Source organism: Prunus dulcis, chromosome 5, assembly GCF_902201215.1.
Source record: "Prunus dulcis chromosome 5, ALMONDv2, whole genome shotgun sequence".
NCBI lineage: Eukaryota > Viridiplantae > Streptophyta > Magnoliopsida > Rosales > Rosaceae > Prunus > Prunus dulcis.
The window spans coordinates 17,198,443-17,214,694 of NC_047654.1; the positions used below are offsets into that span (position 1 = coordinate 17,198,443).

At 39.1% G+C, this 16,252-nt stretch overlaps 4 protein-coding genes across 8 annotated transcripts; 2 read left to right on the plus strand and 2 right to left on the minus strand.

The window, feature by feature from the left end:
* Positions 1 to 97: 97 nt before the first annotated feature.
* LOC117627055 (UDP-N-acetylglucosamine--N-acetylmuramyl-(pentapeptide) pyrophosphoryl-undecaprenol N-acetylglucosamine transferase) lies at positions 98 to 3,773 on the minus strand. 4 transcript variants are annotated; one of them, XM_034358940.1, is made up of 5 exons: positions 3,321 to 3,767; positions 2,366 to 3,226; positions 1,852 to 1,960; positions 1,469 to 1,604; positions 98 to 625 (listed from the first exon to the last, which is right to left on the minus strand). In XM_034358940.1, exons 1-5 carry the CDS (start codon positions 3,410 to 3,412, stop codon positions 501 to 503), a joined length of 1,323 nt encoding a protein of 440 aa, XP_034214831.1. In that variant the 5' UTR covers positions 3,413 to 3,767; the 3' UTR covers positions 98 to 500. The 4 variants fall into 4 exon arrangements, 3 of the variants coding, with proteins under 3 accessions (XP_034214831.1, XP_034214832.1, XP_034214833.1); XR_004585710.1 differs by having other exon boundaries at positions 610 to 625; positions 1,469 to 1,546; positions 3,321 to 3,773; XM_034358941.1 differs by lacking the exon at positions 98 to 625 and adding an exon at positions 652 to 946 and having other exon boundaries at positions 3,321 to 3,770.
* Positions 3,774 to 4,026: 253 nt separating this feature from the next.
* Positions 4,027 to 7,580, minus strand: LOC117629293 (probable serine/threonine-protein kinase yakA). The gene is made up of 2 exons (XM_034361836.1): positions 6,177 to 7,580; positions 4,027 to 5,864 (listed from the first exon to the last, which is right to left on the minus strand). Exons 1-2 carry the CDS (start codon positions 7,358 to 7,360, stop codon positions 4,919 to 4,921), a joined length of 2,130 nt encoding a protein of 709 aa, XP_034217727.1. The 5' UTR covers positions 7,361 to 7,580; the 3' UTR covers positions 4,027 to 4,918.
* A 1,724-nt stretch (positions 7,581 to 9,304) lies between these two features.
* On the plus strand, positions 9,305 to 12,628 carry LOC117628035 (lipid phosphate phosphatase 2-like). Of its 2 annotated transcripts, XM_034360387.1 has the most exons (9): positions 9,305 to 9,421; positions 10,023 to 10,088; positions 10,201 to 10,427; positions 10,604 to 10,691; positions 10,770 to 10,879; positions 10,964 to 11,057; positions 11,430 to 11,618; positions 11,728 to 11,787; positions 12,306 to 12,628. In XM_034360387.1, the coding sequence occupies exons 3-9, from the start codon at positions 10,212 to 10,214 to the stop codon at positions 12,497 to 12,499; spliced, it is 951 nt and encodes a 316-aa protein (XP_034216278.1). In that variant the 5' UTR covers positions 9,305 to 9,421; positions 10,023 to 10,088; positions 10,201 to 10,211; the 3' UTR covers positions 12,500 to 12,628. The 2 variants fall into 2 exon arrangements, with proteins under 2 accessions (XP_034216278.1, XP_034216279.1); XM_034360388.1 differs by lacking the exon at positions 10,023 to 10,088.
* Positions 12,629 to 14,726: 2,098 nt separating this feature from the next.
* On the plus strand, positions 14,727 to 15,326 carry LOC117628808 (branchpoint-bridging protein-like). Its single transcript, XM_034361333.1, has 2 exons — positions 14,727 to 14,866; positions 14,958 to 15,326. The coding sequence occupies exons 1-2, from the start codon at positions 14,770 to 14,772 to the stop codon at positions 15,143 to 15,145; spliced, it is 285 nt and encodes a 94-aa protein (XP_034217224.1). The 5' UTR covers positions 14,727 to 14,769; the 3' UTR covers positions 15,146 to 15,326.
* The last annotated feature ends 926 nt before the right edge of the window (positions 15,327 to 16,252 follow it).

Here is a 16,252-nt window from a genome sequence, read left to right on the forward strand (position 1 = left end):
GGATGCCAGGTCTGTTTGAGTCCATCATTCATGATGTGGGTGGGGTGTTTAATGTTGACTGTATTTGATACGAACCACTAAACCAACCAAGGAAGTCTTGTTAAGCAACTTCAACTACTTCGGTAATGTTTTTAAACTGGTTTTGCAAAGATTCGTCCAAATGAAGGAAGAACTCTGACAAAAAAACGTGTCAAAAAGAGGGCAATAATACAAACACGTTGCCTTTCTTTTATCTTCCCCACAAGCAAACATAAATTATGACAATAAAATGGAGTGCCTAACAACGCAAGGAAAACCTGACAAAACATTTATGTAAAGCTGAAAGTGAAAACTTTATGAACCTAGCCTTCCTACATTCATGGACACTCAACTTCTATGAAACGCTCAAGCTTCCGTTCATAACAAATTAACTAATCTTGGTGGACTGCAATCTGAAATTGGAGGAACCACCTTTCGAGGCAGGTCTACCGGCAAGCATAGAATATAAACCAACTATAATTCTACTTCTCCTTTGATGTTGATAAGTTGACTAGAGAAAGTATGTGTTGTGCAATCTCCACAGAGGCACTGGAATTTGCAGTTTTCAGAGCCCTTTCAGACAACTCTGCCATTTTACTCTCATCCCCTAAAAAATAAAATTGATTAAGAATATTGAACTTTTGAAGTAAAAAAGAATCCTCAATCTCCATAATAAAATGACATTACTCATCAATAACAAATTAAATCCATAATTTCTTGTAGATTTTCGCTACCATTGGTAAAATTCATGCATCTTAGCTGAGACATATACAACCTAGTTAAAACAGTTCAAATTGCTTCAAGTTCCATTGCATCAAATAAAATACAGAGACTGTATGTTTATACCAAGATTTCAAGTGACAAGAGGGGCAACCCATTCAGTTGACTTACCTATTCTCTTCTTTCCTCCTATGTCTCATTTCTTTGACTTTGAATGCAGATGTTATATTTCAATCAAGAGTGACATCAAGTAGAGCAAGAGTATTAGAGACATATGCAAAGTGTCAGAATATCTATAAGATCCATAGTACTGATGATACTTTCCCAGAATGTCTTTACAATTTTACAGTAGGAAGTGTTTCTAATCCTCAATAGGAAAAACTTTAAGTTTACATGGTTCATTGAATCACTCAAGGTCAAGCAAGCAGTCTCTTATCAGTTATTGTACATAGCTTACATGATATTTGCAACAAACAAAAAAGAAAAAAAGAAAATGATTACAACACGAGAAGGTCTGCTATCGTAATAATCATGATGAACTCGTCCACAAGTTAGGTTAAAAAGAAATCTGTATGAAATGGATCCTAATAGATCTCCAAAGGCTCACATTTTCAGGATTCTATGTTGTTTTTACTATCAGTATGACAATGAAAACCATAAGATCCCTGTTTTCCACACCAACAGAAACCACACCAAAAAGAACCCACTGTAGGCAAGAGAATAAACATACCTAAAATCTCTTCAATTGCACTTCCAAGGGTTGTTGAATCAAGTTCATCTTCAGTTATAACCCTTGCACCTGCTAAGTCTGCCATTAAAGAAGCATTTTTGAATTGATGACCTTCGGCAACATTAGGTGATGGTATCTACAAAGTCAAAAGGTGATTACGAATTTTTCTCCCCTTAAGCAATACAATCAACATTATTATGGATATTAGGAACATGATCAAATTTGGTCAGAAATATTGGTTTCATATGCAGGGCAATCTCATATAACATGAAAAAAGGAAGAAACAATGACCGTTAATTTGGTCATTTAGGTCAGAAATCAAGCAAATCAAACAATAAAGCTCATGCCATATGTTTTAAGATAGAAAAAAAATCAGAAAGTACCAGAATGGAAGGCTTCCCAGTTGCCAAAATCTCATAGCAAGTCATTGCACCAGCTCTAGATACAACAAGGTCTGCAGCTGCATATGCCGAATCCATTGAATGCATGAACCTTCAACATCAATATACAGAGTTACATCAGCTTCAAGGAAGATATGGACAAATACACTATGACCAAAAATGGAAGATATAATAAACTGAGTCCACTATTGGAGTTGAACCCTATCAGGATGATGAGAAAGTTATTACCTTGGATTCTTGAATATGAATGTCACATAAACTAAGCATCATTAGCTATAACATTTTCTTAAGTTCAGTATGAAACCCTTCTGTAGGAAATTCTTTCCAACTCCTTCCAAACTTCAAAGTCTATTTTTTTTCTTCTGAAATATGTACAATATTCTAAGCCTTTCTCGGCAATCCCCTTTGAATTACACCGAAAATGGATACAAAAGTTGGCCATTACAAGTTTTTAACTTTTACTTAGAAGATTAGAACAGAATAGCAGAGCACTTACGGTGTCAAAAGCAAATGTGGATGATTCTTAACAAGACTTTCCATCTCATTATGGGCCTCCACCCCAGTTTGCCATATAATAAACAAGTTCTCATTCTCCAACAGCATCTGATAATATAAATTCAGCACAGCAATGTTAATAGCATTAGCACCCAAAGACCCTCCAAGAACCAAAAGAACCTTAGCCTTCTCCAACTCCCCAATCTCACAGGAGCTTGGAAAAAAACGCCCCCTTGCCACCGCCTTCGACACTTGCTTTTTCAAAGACAACCTCACCGGATTGCCACAAACCACGCACTTGGTCTTACCTCTTGGGAAGCAATCAATGGTGGAATCGAAAGCCACAAACACAGCATCAGCTAAAATTGAGAGAACCCAATTGGCTATCCCTGGAACAGCGTTCTGTTCTTGGATTACAAGCTTGGCGCCTTTCAGCTTGGCCGCCAAGCCTATAGCGAAGGATACATACCCACCAGTACCAAAAACGATATGGGGCTCAAAATCACGCAATTTTGAGTAACTGTGGATGATGGACCTGATCAAATTATACGGGAGGAAAATGTTCTTAGGAGAGAGGAGTGGGCGGTGTAATTTGGTGGTGGGTACGGTGTCGAAGTCGTAGCCGGCGGAGGGTATTGCGGTACTTTCCATGCTATTGGGTGAGCCTAAAAAAAGGATTTGGGTGGTGGGTTTGGTGTTCTTGAGCTCATCGGCTATGGCAACAGCAGGGTATATGTGGCCGCCGGTGCCTCCTGCGCCGAAGACCACACGGAGGTTGTCGACGGCGGCGTTTTGGGTTGTGAAAGTTTGGTCATTGGATTGCTTTAGGGACAGACAGAAGGTGATCTTCAACTTCAAGGTCCTGCAATGGAAAAACAGAGTTAGTTTGTGTAAGTGAGAGAGAGAGAGAGAGAGAGAGAGAGAGAGAGAGAGAGAAGTGAAGGGGCTTGAGTTACCTGGGTTTTGTTGAGGGCGTGGTGGGGAGTGGAAAAGTTGGGAGCTTGGGGGAGAGAGAGAGATGAGAGAAGGTGGTGGCGGTGGCGGCCATTAAAGGTGAGGTCTTTGAAGGTTTGGGGAGTGCATTGGCAAAGAATTTATCAAGAATGGTGGTGCGGGTTGCGGAGAGTTGAGAGTGGTCTGGGTCCTCTGAGACCGATACTGAAAGGCATTGAGATTGATTTGAGTGGGTTTAAAAGGCAAATGCAAATGGGGCTGACTGACTGAGATCGAGCTGCACTGCACGTTATGCACTCGACTCGACTCGAGTGAAACAACACCACCACACCGGTGGCGACTTTTATTGGTTTAGAGCTTGCTGATTGGATTAAGGATTATTTTATCTGATTGTCATTTTCGTGGAAAACTACCATGGCACTATATACCTTCTTACAATGCAGCGATGTGTGGTAGCTTGTCCGGTCAAGGAAAAAGAGTCAATAGGGAGAAAGATTTAAAAATAAATCAAATTTGCTGCTTGAATTTGTTCTTCTTTTTTTTGGGTGAGTATTCATGGTTATTAATTATTAATAAATAAGAAATTCAGTGCCAGAAAACGGAAAACTATCCCTCCCTTCTCCCATACCATACCATCTACAGAACGTGCAAATAAAAATAATGGAGGTTTGTGACCTTTCCACATTATCATGTACAGCTAAGCAAGCATAGTACTAGTAGCATGCATATTATTACTTTTGGTATCCATGTCGTATACATTATATTATCAAATAGTGACCTTACATGATCAAATTAAACTTCAGTTATATTGGTTGGTACTGACTTTACGGACATTGAGCTAGCTCTGTCTGCATCTGGTTTTTTAGTAAAGGAGGTTAAGAATCTCAATATTGGACTGGACATGCATCATGCATCATGCATCATGCATGTTGATAGATTCCACAAGATGCTTATAAAATATCTGAAGGTTTATGTTCTTTACGATGCCAGCCCCAGCATTACAACCTGCTTGCGTTAGTCCTGCAGCCAGAGAAGGGCAAGATCAAGAAACGTTTTGCTAATATATAAAATTGCATGGCCAGACGCAGATGTATCATATATATGCCAAAGATTTGTAGATATCTGGCGTCCATGCCGGAGACCACGTGACTCGATCCACCACTTCCATATATCTACCTGTTCTGTTCTGCATCCAATAGCAGCTGTTTAGTTTCTATTTCTTTCAATTACAAAGAAAGCCCCAAAAGTGACCATCTTTTTTGCCAATTGCAAGGGCAGTTAACATGGCACGTTTTAGGAAATACCTAGTGAAATCACTAGAGCGAAGTACTTTCTACAAGTTGTCACTAACATGAATCTCATTTTCCCACAGCTATAATCATATCTTTATTCAATATGACTGACACAGATTCATACAAAATAAGGCAGAACTTCTAATCCATGAACCATAAAGAAGACAGAAGAAGAAAATATATTCCCTTATTATAAAATCCTATGCATCGAAGCAATGTCTATAATATAACCATCAATTAAAGAAGAGAAAACTATTATGAAATTAAAAACTTCCAACTTTATACCACCAAAATGTTTTTTGTCTTGCCTAGTGACTTATGGTTGTGTGGTTTTGATCTGCTGCTGAGTATGTAGGTAGCTGCTGTTTCGAATCATCTGATAATGCTACAGCTGCTGCTGCCGCTGCTGGAGTCATACTTTGATATTGAGGAGGCAATGGGGCAGGTGGATGCTGGGTGTAGAACACTTGTTCATGTGAAGGATTTGCATATTCATAAGCATAACTAGCGGTTGCAGAGGACGCTACAGCAATGGACTGAGAAGGATGATGATGCATTTGGGAGAAACCCACATATTGCTGCTGATATTGGTTAGAAGGAACTTGGACTAATGACGGAGTTTGTGGAACAATCGTTTTATAAACACTTGCAGACATTTCAGGCATAGTAGGTGAAGTTGTCTTTGTGGGATAAATGGGTGGAATACTATCCTTGTAAACAGCGGAGGCAGGATTTTGGGATGTTAAGCGGCTTGAGGCCACAGCAGTCGTATCAGCCATGTTAGGTTGCAAAGGCATGTTGTATGGTTGTGACTGGCCAACAGGCATCAAATAGACTGGATACTGCTGATGATCAAGCTGGTGATGAAGCTGTTGCTGTGGTGGTGGAGCATACATCGTGTAGTAAGATTGCATTGGCACTTGACCTGTGGCAGGGTGGTGCATATAATGAGTGTTGGCATGGACAAATTGTTGTTGTTGCTGCTGCTGCTGTTGCTGCTGTTGTTGTTGCTGCTGCTGCTGCTGTTGTTGTTGTTGTTGCTGCTGCTGCTGCTGTTGTTGATCAGATTGTGGAGGCATGGTGTACCCTGAATCCTGAACTTGTTGAACTTGGCTTTGGGAACCCAGATCGGAAGCATCGCTGTTTGTATTTGGACTAACAGGACCTCTGGTGTTTTCCCTAGATGCAACTTGGATCTGCTCTTGGTAGTACATTGGTTTGGAGAGCGAGTTTGCAGATGCAATACTACTATCACTGGACAATTGGGACAAACCATATAACCATTTACCCAACTATTATTTCCAAATTCTAAAAACAAAAATTAGAAAACTGGTTGGCTCCTAACTTTTCTCTGTTAAAGTAAAATCTCTCATCAACCCCTACACCTAAAAGTAGAGAAGCACATCTCTTCATACTCATTGAACAAAAGTAGCAAGATTAAATTGGCCTGTTTCAGCTTAAGAATACATAGAATCCATCTGTGTGTGTGCCACGGCATTTACTTTGAAATAGAAGCTATTATCTTTACCTAAAACAAATATCTGATAAAAAGAGAGAAGTACGTACCTTGCAACTGAATCGGGTGAAGGCAAACTATAACCTCCTCCACCACCACCACCAGCCTTATTAACTTGCAAAGGCTGCAAAGGTAATGGCAGAGGAGGCTTACGAAACCCAACTGGCACACTCTGATCCGATGATCTCTCATCATCTGATGAGATGACCCTGTTCACATTTTCTCCAGAAACAGGCATAGCCTTCATCATCTGAGCACCAGATGGGGGCAAAGCCCCAGAATTAGCAGCCAATGATGGTGCAGCAGCAGCAAAACCAGTACTCATTTGAGCAAACTGTTCCTCTATCCCAATAGCCTTGTGACCATTCTGCATCACTCTAGCCCCATTGTCATCCATACGAACCCGAATCGAAGGCAAATTAGACAAGCAAGGCGATGAAGTAGACGACCCAAAAGACGAACTACTATTCTCCACAAAGGGTGACTCTTGATTGATCGAATGCACATCATGTACTACATTATTAACATTCTTCATCACATCATTAATGCCCTGTTTGTTGTTGTCACCAAAGAAGTCACCTTCAGCCTCCAAATCGTTACAAGAATTCTCACTCCCAGTCAACAAGCAATCCATGGTGGCCGAGTCCGAGAGATTTCTGGGAATAAGACCCGACCCATTAAGCGCATCGACGAACCAAGACTCGGACTTTGCATCATCAAGCAAAGCCCCCATGGATGCAGCAGTTTCAGGCTTGGCAAGGAAGAGAAACAATCGGAGCCGCGAAGGCTTCAAAGGAGAGGTGGAAGCCGTGCGGTCGTATTCTTCGATCATGTTGTCGAGATCTTCGTCGGTGGTGACTGAGATGAGTGAGTCAAGGTCTTCGCTTGGTAGCTGGTACTTGAGAGAGAAAGGCCGGCCATGGAGGAGGGTCCGGGAGAGGCGGGAGCAGAGGGCGGAGAGTGAGGAGCTGCGTTCGGTTAGTACAATGCGGGTTTCGCCGCCGACGTAGCAGAGCGACTTGTCGTGCGGGCGGGGGATGATGTGGCCGCCATAGCTGCACATGAGGCGAAGCTTGGCGCCTGGGATTTGGGGGAGAGGCTCATCCCATGCGTCGACATTTCGAGACCTTGGGGACGAGTCAACTGAGTCAGGGTAGTTGGGTTGCATGCTGGTGGCTGCCATGGCTGTGGTGGTGATTGTGGTGGGAAGAGGTGGGAGAGGTGGTGGATCCATTGCTGCTTGCTGCCTGTGGTCTTCTATGGCAATGCTATGTGTAATGGAGAGAGAGAGAGAGAGAGAGAGAGAGAGAGAGATTTTGGGTTAAATATGCAAATGGAAGTTCTGAGGGATTTTGTTCTGCTTTGAAAGTATTTTGACTTTAGATTGAAAAGGCGGAGAGAGTTTGTGCTTCTATTCTATGCCTATCTATGACTGCTTCTCTGTCTATTTTATTCAGGGGTCCAAGAGGTTGTGGTCACTCACAATTAGATGTAACATCCAGCAGTTCATTAAATCTCTTGAACTCTTGTAGTTCAAGAGATCGAGACTGCTATTTTATTTTCACACCTTTGAGTATTTGATTCAATGAGAATAGAACAGCTTCCAATTTTAAGCTTGATTAGGTTACATGCATCAATGGATTATGGATGAGTAGATGACAGGTGTCATGTAATTAATCTTCATAGACTAATTTGTCCCATGGACACACTCTGTTTTACTTTTTCATTGCCAATCCAATAAAGAAAATTTTCAAAGAAAAATGGACCTTTAATTATGCATCACTCACGGGATTAATCTATGCAAATAGGTTTTTATCTGTGTAAGAGAAGTCAAATTTAAATTAGATGAGCTCCAATTCCAAAACAAAAAACAAGAGAAAAAGAAAAACCACCTGTATATGCCGCTGCTATATGCATACGTGGTGAGAGTGGGATTCTTGACGCGTCGCCCATGCACTGATGCACATGAACTTTACAGAGAATTGGACCAATCTCACATGGACATCCATAGGAACTTGTGCGTGTTCTTCTAAGTTATAACGCTGTGAAAATGGATCTATAATTCTTTTTTTGGTTTTGATGGTGCATGCATGATGATGAAAGCAAGCCCTCTCACTTTAAAATGATTTGCCCTTTTGCTTCTCCTTCAGATTCGAGGGGGGCTGTAACGCAATAACAGAACACAAGAGAGCAAATGTAGGAGAACAATGTGCTGTGGTCTGTAGTGTGGTGTGGTGTGGACAATATTAAATCTGAATGATTTGTAACAACAGAAAATATGAAACAAAATTTGATAGATCTTATAGATCACTAGCTAGATTCACTTTGAGTAGTAATAATATTCTTGAATTGGTCATTTTGTCCTTTACACATCCATCCCCTCTGCTAATATGAAAAATTGTTTTCAGCAGTGTCCATTGTCCAATGTCTTTATTATGCATCCATGTATTGGGTTACAGAACCAGAGGCCCTTTCCAGTGTACATTTACTGTCAAAACTTTATATTATAATGTTTTAAGCAAATCTAGTACAAGAATGTGAGTTAGTTTGCCTAAGGATTTTATGTTGCTCCAGCCTCAATCTCACTCTCTCTCTCTCTCTCTCTCTCTCTCTCTCTCTCTCTATATATATATATATATAATGCCTCTTCATGGTACTTGAATTGAAAGAATAGATTACTGTATACAAGCTGGACATGAGTTGGGTTACAAGCAAGTAATGGGGTATATGGATGACCTGATCAACTTGATGGTTTTGGAATTTGATTAATCTCAGGCATCTCCCAAGAAGAACAAATAATTAAAATAAATCTTCCATGCAAAACTAACATACATAAACAATACATTTGCCATTTTCTTAATGCATATTCAACAATATCTTGTAGCAAATGAAATTAAAACGAAGGGAGAAGGATGGGGACTGAAGTCTGAGGAGTGAGTGAGGAGATACCTCTCTGCCTATGTACTTTTCCTCTTTCTAAAAATAATAACGTTATTGATATACCAAAATGTAATTAGTATAACGTAGTTTTTTTAGGGCAGAGAATAACATAGTTGCATTCCCCATCTATTTCTGCAAAATTGCGTGTGTGTGTGTGCATGACTTGCCTCACAATTGGGCCTAACGTTCCTTTAGTTGTTGTGTTGGACAATTAATCGCACGTAACATACCCTTTTAATTTCAGAGGTTCACAAGCACACCACGGGGTCCCTCTTTCTCTTTCTGTTTGATTCGGCCATTGATACGGGAGCCCGAAGCTCGGGGAGCTTTTGTTCTTCAGAGTTCTCCATCAACGGTGACCTCTCTCTCTCTCTCTCTCTCTCTCTCTCTCTCCCATGTATATAGGACAATGTTCTTAGGAAAATATGTTATATCTTTTTCAGCATGAATAGGTATGACCATCTTTCTATATCTTAGGCTGTATCATAGAATTACCTTTTATGGTCCGTGCATGTCTTCAAGAATTGTGTTGTTTCCCATTGATGTTTGTGCCAGACAGCTCTTCAATATGTAACATATACTTGGGTTTGTAACGATGTAGGTTCATGTTTATTGACGATTAAGAATGGTAACTGGCATTTTCAATTGAACCACAAGTTGTTATTGTAAAACTTTAATCAGATTTTTTCGTGATACCAGTATCATGGAAACTACCTCAAGCATCATATTTCTGCCAAAAAAAGAGATTGGCATCATGTCAATGATCATTGTCCTGATAATAAGCTTGGAAATTATTTCCTGTTGTTATCATGCTTAATGTGTCAAATTCTAGTGGCACTAATGTTTATCTTATGAGAATATCATGATGCAAATGCAGTGTTTTCTGATGTGAATATTTTTGCCGATGCACATCTCAGCGCATTTTCTTTAGTTTTTTTTCAAGTTTCAATTTTCAGGGCACTTACCTCTGGATCCAACAAAAAAAAGAGAAAAGGGCACTTACATCTGGGAGAAAGAAAACGGTTAAGCTAATGACATTTGATTCTTCAATATTATTGTACCTGTTCTTCGGTTCAAATTGGCAGTTATATTCTCCTTTTTAAAAGATCATTTCAATTTGGTTTTGCACTTCAGTTCGAAAGAAGATGCCAGACTTTCAGTTGGGATCTCACACATTAAAATCTCATGGAGTCGAAGTGGCTAAAGTGCACAAATATGATTGGTTAATTCTTCTGCTTCTTGCGGCGGTTGATATAACTTTGAATGTTATAGAGCCTTTTCACCGTTTTGTTGGCGAGGAAATGATGACTGATCTGAAATACCCTTTTCATAAGGATACCATACCTTTATGGGCTGTTCCAGTATGTATCTGATTCTCACAATCTGTTGACCAAAAAAGATTCTGATAATCTCTTATCCTTGTACCTTACAGATAATATCAGTGAACACTTTAAGTTTTCTAGTTTTGCATTTGTATCTGTCTTCCAGGAGAAAAAGAAAAGCTAATACTTGACTATATCTTGAATTCCTGTGTCAGATTTACGCAGTAATCTTGCCTCTTGTCATCTTTCTCCTGTACTATTTTTGCAGAAAGGATGTTTATGATTTACACCATGCCATATTGGGTATTTTCTGTGTCCTTTTAGGCTTCCACTATACCAGTTTTTTTGTTTTGTGGGCTAATGGTTACATTTGCAACTTAGGTCTTTTCTATTCTGTTCTTATAACTCTTGTTATAACCGATTCAATCAAAGATGCTGTTGGTCGCCCCCGTCCAAACTTCTTCTGGCGGTGTTTCCCTGATGGAATAGGTGTAGGTGACAACTTTCTTTTTTCTATCCATTAAGGGCTTGTTCTTGCATTATGCTGATTACTAACTTTTCAATGGAATCTAAAGGAATTTGATCCTGTCAGTGGCAATGCTATGTGTAATGGAGATAAGAAAGTTATCAAGGAAGGACATAAAAGCTTTCCTAGTGGGCATACTTCCGGTAAGTGAGAAAGTTAATTCAGATTATTGCTCTTGTTGCCTTACTAATTCAGAATAGAAAGATATCCATGCTCTTATCTTGATAGTTAAACGCATAGTTTTTTGAGGTCTATTGCTGCTATGAGTAACCATTTTATGAGGCCTTCCAGAATATTATGTAGGCACATTTTGCATTCATATTCCTGTTTTCTCAATCTTACAGAAAACTGCTATTTGAGTATTTTCAGTTTATTTTGTACTGGAACATGTATAATGTGGAAGCATAATGTTGGTTGTTTGTATCAAATCATCCTTGTTCTGTTTGTTGGTATTTCTAAGGTTATGCTGTTGAAAAAGACTCTACATAATTGGGTTTGTACTTGTTATTATGCAGTTTCATTTGCAGGTCTTGGTTTCCTTGCATGGTATTTGTCAGGGAAAATTAAAGTGTTTGATCGTAGGGGCCATTCTGCAAAGCTCTGCATTGCATTTCTTCCGTTACTCTGCGCTGCTCTTGTGGGAATCTCTCGTGTGGATGACTACTGGCATCATTGGCAAGACGTCTTTGCTGGAGGTCTTATAGGTTTGCTACTAAATGCATGATTAAATTTCCATTTCCTTCCACTATAAAACTTGGTTTAGAAAACAGATAGTAATCCGTATATTGGGGCCTTGAATTTGTTTAAGTGCAGGAATTACCATAGCTTCAATTTGTTACTTGCAGTCCTTCCCTCTTCCAAACCAGCACGATGGTGCGTCTGCTGTCTTAATTATTTCCTCTTTTCTCTCCTGTCGGATATCTAGTTCATGTTTCATTCATTCATGGATAGCAAATGCTAATCTAGTGTGTATGCCTGTACTTTTGTGTTTTCTTCCTTAGAAGATAGACCTTATGGTTGTTGTTGATATAGTTGTGTGGCAAGTATTGTATAAGGACTTCAGAGAGAATTGAAATTATTGAAACTTTCCGCAGCAGCTTAGACCCTTGTTGGCTTTTTAACTTTGATACCTAAAGTTAAGAAAAGAAACTTGAGTGAGGACCTTGGGATGCAGAAATGCATAGGGTTATTAAGATAAAATCAGTTTGAAATCAAGAACATGGCATTGTACAAATTAATCTGCTGTCTGTCTCTCTCATTTTGTTGAATTTTCTTTCAAGCGGTAAATTTTTAGACAGAAGAATGCTTAAAATCTTTATGAAATAATCTGTCATTTATCCCCTATCTACTATTTATATATAACCTTTGGATTCTTAATCTTGAACTTGCAGGGTGGGCACCTCATGCATATTTTTCCATGCTGGCTGCAGAGAGGAATGGTGGCCTGTCCATGTCCCCGGCCACAAGGGCTAATTCTCTTCGTATGCGGAGAACAGATATGGACAGTCCAGATTTCACTCCACAAGATACCAGTCCACCACCCCACCAATTACTGGAAGAAATGGAAACTGGGAGAAGATACTGATTTTGCAGTTGTATATATCAAATAGAAATAATAACTTACTTAAGGAAGATACTTTGTATACGCGATGCAGAACTTCATTTGATGACTGTAGCTCCCAACTTCATTCTTTATTCAATGAAATTTTTTCAATGTCTTGCTTTCCAAGTTTCATTATCAGGCTGCTGTTGCAATATAACTTTGAGATCGATGTACTCTTTCTAAACCTGTTGGTCTTTTAACAGCTGAGGTTATTGACTATTAGGAGAGACACTAAAAGGAGAAATCTCAAGTCAAAGAAAACAAATATGAAACATTAAATGGCGGGGCCCGTCTTAGTTAATGTCTGAACCCCCAACCTAACTTTCAGGAACCGTTGGCTGTTAATTGGTGATTGGTGGCAACAGGAAAAGCTATCCCATTTACATAATAACAGTTGCTGCACTGCCTGCTATCATAAATTCCTTCAATTTAAGCCTCTTACCTTATTTCCCTTTGAATAAATAGCTGCACCTTCATCTGCATCTTCATTAACATACTAAATATATCGCCTTGGCATGTAGCTCTCTCCACGATTCCATCTCTCAGAAAAATATGCAGACATTTACCGGATTCTGTGGAAGTTTGAAGAGGTACAGGAGGAGAAGACGATATCGAAGACTAAGAAGTGTGGTTAGCAATGAGGAAAATGCAAGGGTTTCAATGGCAGAAGGGAAACGTCCCAAGTTTTGGAAACTCAGAGTGACCCCAAAACTGCGAATGAAGGTTGCATCATCGGTAGTGCTGTTGAAAAGGTTGAGAAATACTTATGTTGGGATGATGCTTTGGTTTGCTGGTGGTGTTATGCAATTGAATAATGGTAATGTTCACTTATATCAGAAGACTAACGTTTCACAGTTGTTCGCTTGACAGACAGCAACTAAGGTTGACTAATAAAGTTCTTACAATTAAGTTGAACAACAATTTGATTTTTATTCATGTGCTTGTGTAATTTGGAAATAAGTTCAAATATTATCAAGTTCTTGTTTTGATTTTTATATTTCTGGAATTCGTGATGGGACAATATAGCAAGACGTGTACAGAACATGCTTTTTGTAGGTGAAAACATGAAATCTCTTCAGAAAGCAATAATGTATGTAAAATGTTATGTACCTCAACTTGAGCCTACATTAGAAAAGAGAATGTCCGTACACCGTGTATAGCACAAAAGCTCTTTCATCATGATACATGATTGAATGATGTGGTGAGGCAGCTGATAAGATTTTCAGCCTTTCAAATATAATTAGACGAATTTGGAACATTGTGCCTTCTTTCTCTAGTTGTAAATTGCAGAAAGAAAAAAAAAAGTCTTTCATGGTAATTTTTAGCGTCCCTGAAAAATTGAGGGATGGATTTGGGAGTTTAAGTAAGAGTAGTTGGACTAGTACAAGTGCTCATATAGTCAATTTCTACAGCAGTTAATTTAAGGGTGTGTGTGTATGTACTATGTATGAGGTTATTGTCTGATAAATTTGAAAACAGAGTTGTTAAGTCTGCATTTCCTGTAAACGGGTTTACATGATGTGCAGTTTTCTATTGTATTTTGCTGTAAAAAGGAAGGATATATAGCAAGCAATATTGTCTAAGCATTTATGAGTACCGGTTAGGACTCTCATATTTTGAATGGTGTTGGTGAGATGACAACATATAAAGCCAAGACACTTAACATGTTGTGCACGGCATTGGCATGCAGGTCAGGTGGCTATAATTATTAGTTCCTGCCTGCAATTTAAATACTTTTTATCTACTTTAACCAATCTGCCTTTTGAACATCCTGCATCTGCATATTCACAATTGTCACTTTGGTTTCTTCACCTAGTTTTTACATGGTATGAGCTACACAGACAGCTCCATCACCCATCTTTCATCTTTCCCTTTGGTGTATGTATATTGTTAACAACTTATAAGTTAACAGTAAGAAATCTGGTGAGCTATATATTTTGTCACATGTATGATGAATATGAGAACCTTGTGAACAGAAATTGACAAGACACATGTTTCAGATTCCTCAAGACACATCAGTCAACGTTTGCTGAATTAAAACTTTTGTCATTAAGTGTGAAAATCAATTCAATAAGGATCAACTTGGTTTTGTTTTATTTTTATCAATCAACACCGCACCCCGATAAATTTGACTGCACTCTACATCTGTATTTGTATATATATAATACCAGCCTAGCCTACCTAATAAGTAAAAGCATGGGAAGGGTGAGAGAGTAGAGAATATCATCTGGTGTAGCTAGCTAGGAGAAAAAATGGGTGTCTCTAATTATGTTGCGCTGGTGGTTGTTCTTCTAGTTGCAGCTGCCATGTTCACCGTGCAGCTAGGTCTGGTCACAGCAGCAGCAGCAGGTATCTGTCAATATTTCTCATTTAATTTAATTTGGTGCATATATCTGATTCTATATATTAACTCATTAGTGTTGCATTGCATTGCTTGCAGTTGCAGATGATAAGAATGTTATTATAATTAATAGGGAACTGAGAGAACGGCGACCACCTCCATTTCGTCCAAAATCACCACTTGCAAACCAACAACCAGGCATGAGACTTCCTGCTCCCGATCCTCCACCTCCTCCTCCTCCTCCCCCGCCCTCGCTTCCAAACAACTTCAACAATAACCGTGTCTGATGATGACAATAACTCATCACCTAACATGTTGCTGCTACTTCGTCCAAAACAACAAACATGTTGCTGCTATGCTATATGCTATTTTCACTACATGTTCTTTTCTTTTCTTTTATATCTAGCAAATGGTGTTTTCTTGTTTTTTTCCTTCTGTAATTTGCCCATAAATGGATAAGATTATTGCTGAGGGTTTTTTTCTTATCTTTTCTTGTCACGGGATCAGCTAGGGCAGTCTTTTTTAATAAATAAATAAATATATATATATATATGTATATTTAAATAGCACCACCGATAGGCTATACCCGGTTTTTTTAATAAATAGTATCGCCGTACGGCTATACTCGGTCTTATTAATTTTCATGAAACTAGTATAGCCGTGCGGCTATACTTATTTTGACAGGTGCACGCCTAAGCGCTGGGCGTCCTCTTTTTTGTTTTAATAAATAGTATAGCCGCTCGGCTATAATCGCTTTTTTCATTGGAAAAAAAATTAGTATAGCCGACTAGCTTTACTGGGTTTTCTGTTATTAATTTTTCATAAAATTGACAGGACCCGCCCTGGAATTTCCCGGAAACCGGAGCGGACCCCGTCTTTGTTCCGACATCATCCCGATGCCGGGCCCACTAAATTAAAACTCGAGACTTCCTACCAAAAATTTGGCAGAGTCTCCCCTGTAAACTAAGCAATCCCAACAAAATTTACTTCACCTGTAGCACACAGTAATTAAAAATCCCAACCAACAGCATGCTTTCACAATTTTACAAGTCACTAAAGTGGCCTCCGGCCTCACAAGTAAAATCTATCAGGGCGATACAGAGCATCTATTGAATTTAGATTACAAGTACAGTTGAGTAGAAGAAATTACTCAGTTCCTAACTAGAAAGATGCACAGATCGAACTTCGTACCCCACTTGCACGCTTCCTGGAGCGACTACTGGCTGGGGGGCGCAAAACAGAAAATATGTGAGTGGACAAAAACCAAATTGCAGTTAAAACAATATAATAACCCCACCATGTAAAAATAATGCTCAAGACATGCAGGTTCACAATTCAATAAATAATTACCCAAAACTTAATTCATTAAAAACATTTCAGAAAATACCAGTTAC

Excerpts from the sequence above, each read along its gene's own strand:
- LOC117627055 (XM_034358940.1), bottom strand. The coding sequence starts at position 3,412 with ATGGCCGCCACCGCCACCACCTTCTCTCATCTCTCTCTCTCCCCCAAG. Across the intron at positions 1,961-2,365 it reads CCACATTTGCTTTTGACACC|GTTCATGCATTCAATGGATT; the intron begins GTAAGTGCTCTG and ends TTGATGTTGAAG. Across the intron at positions 626-1,468 it reads TGCAATTGAAGAGATTTTAG|GGGATGAGAGTAAAATGGCA; the intron begins GTATGTTTATTC and ends TTTATTTTTTAG.
- LOC117629293 (XM_034361836.1), bottom strand. The coding sequence starts at position 7,360 with ATGGATCCACCACCTCTCCCACCTCTTCCCACCACAATCACCACCACA. Across the intron at positions 5,865-6,176 it reads TCACCCGATTCAGTTGCAAG|TGATAGTAGTATTGCATCTG; the intron begins GTACGTACTTCT and ends CCAATTGTCCAG.
- LOC117628035 (XM_034360387.1), top strand. The coding sequence starts at position 10,212 with ATGCCAGACTTTCAGTTGGGATCTCACACATTAAAATCTCATGGAGTC. Across the intron at positions 10,428-10,603 it reads TACCTTTATGGGCTGTTCCA|ATTTACGCAGTAATCTTGCC; the intron begins GTATGTATCTGA and ends TTCCTGTGTCAG. Across the intron at positions 10,692-10,769 it reads TTTACACCATGCCATATTGG|GTCTTTTCTATTCTGTTCTT; the intron begins GTATTTTCTGTG and ends TTTGCAACTTAG.
- LOC117628808 (XM_034361333.1), top strand. The coding sequence starts at position 14,770 with ATGGGTGTCTCTAATTATGTTGCGCTGGTGGTTGTTCTTCTAGTTGCA. Across the intron at positions 14,867-14,957 it reads GGTCACAGCAGCAGCAGCAG|TTGCAGATGATAAGAATGTT; the intron begins GTATCTGTCAAT and ends CATTGCTTGCAG.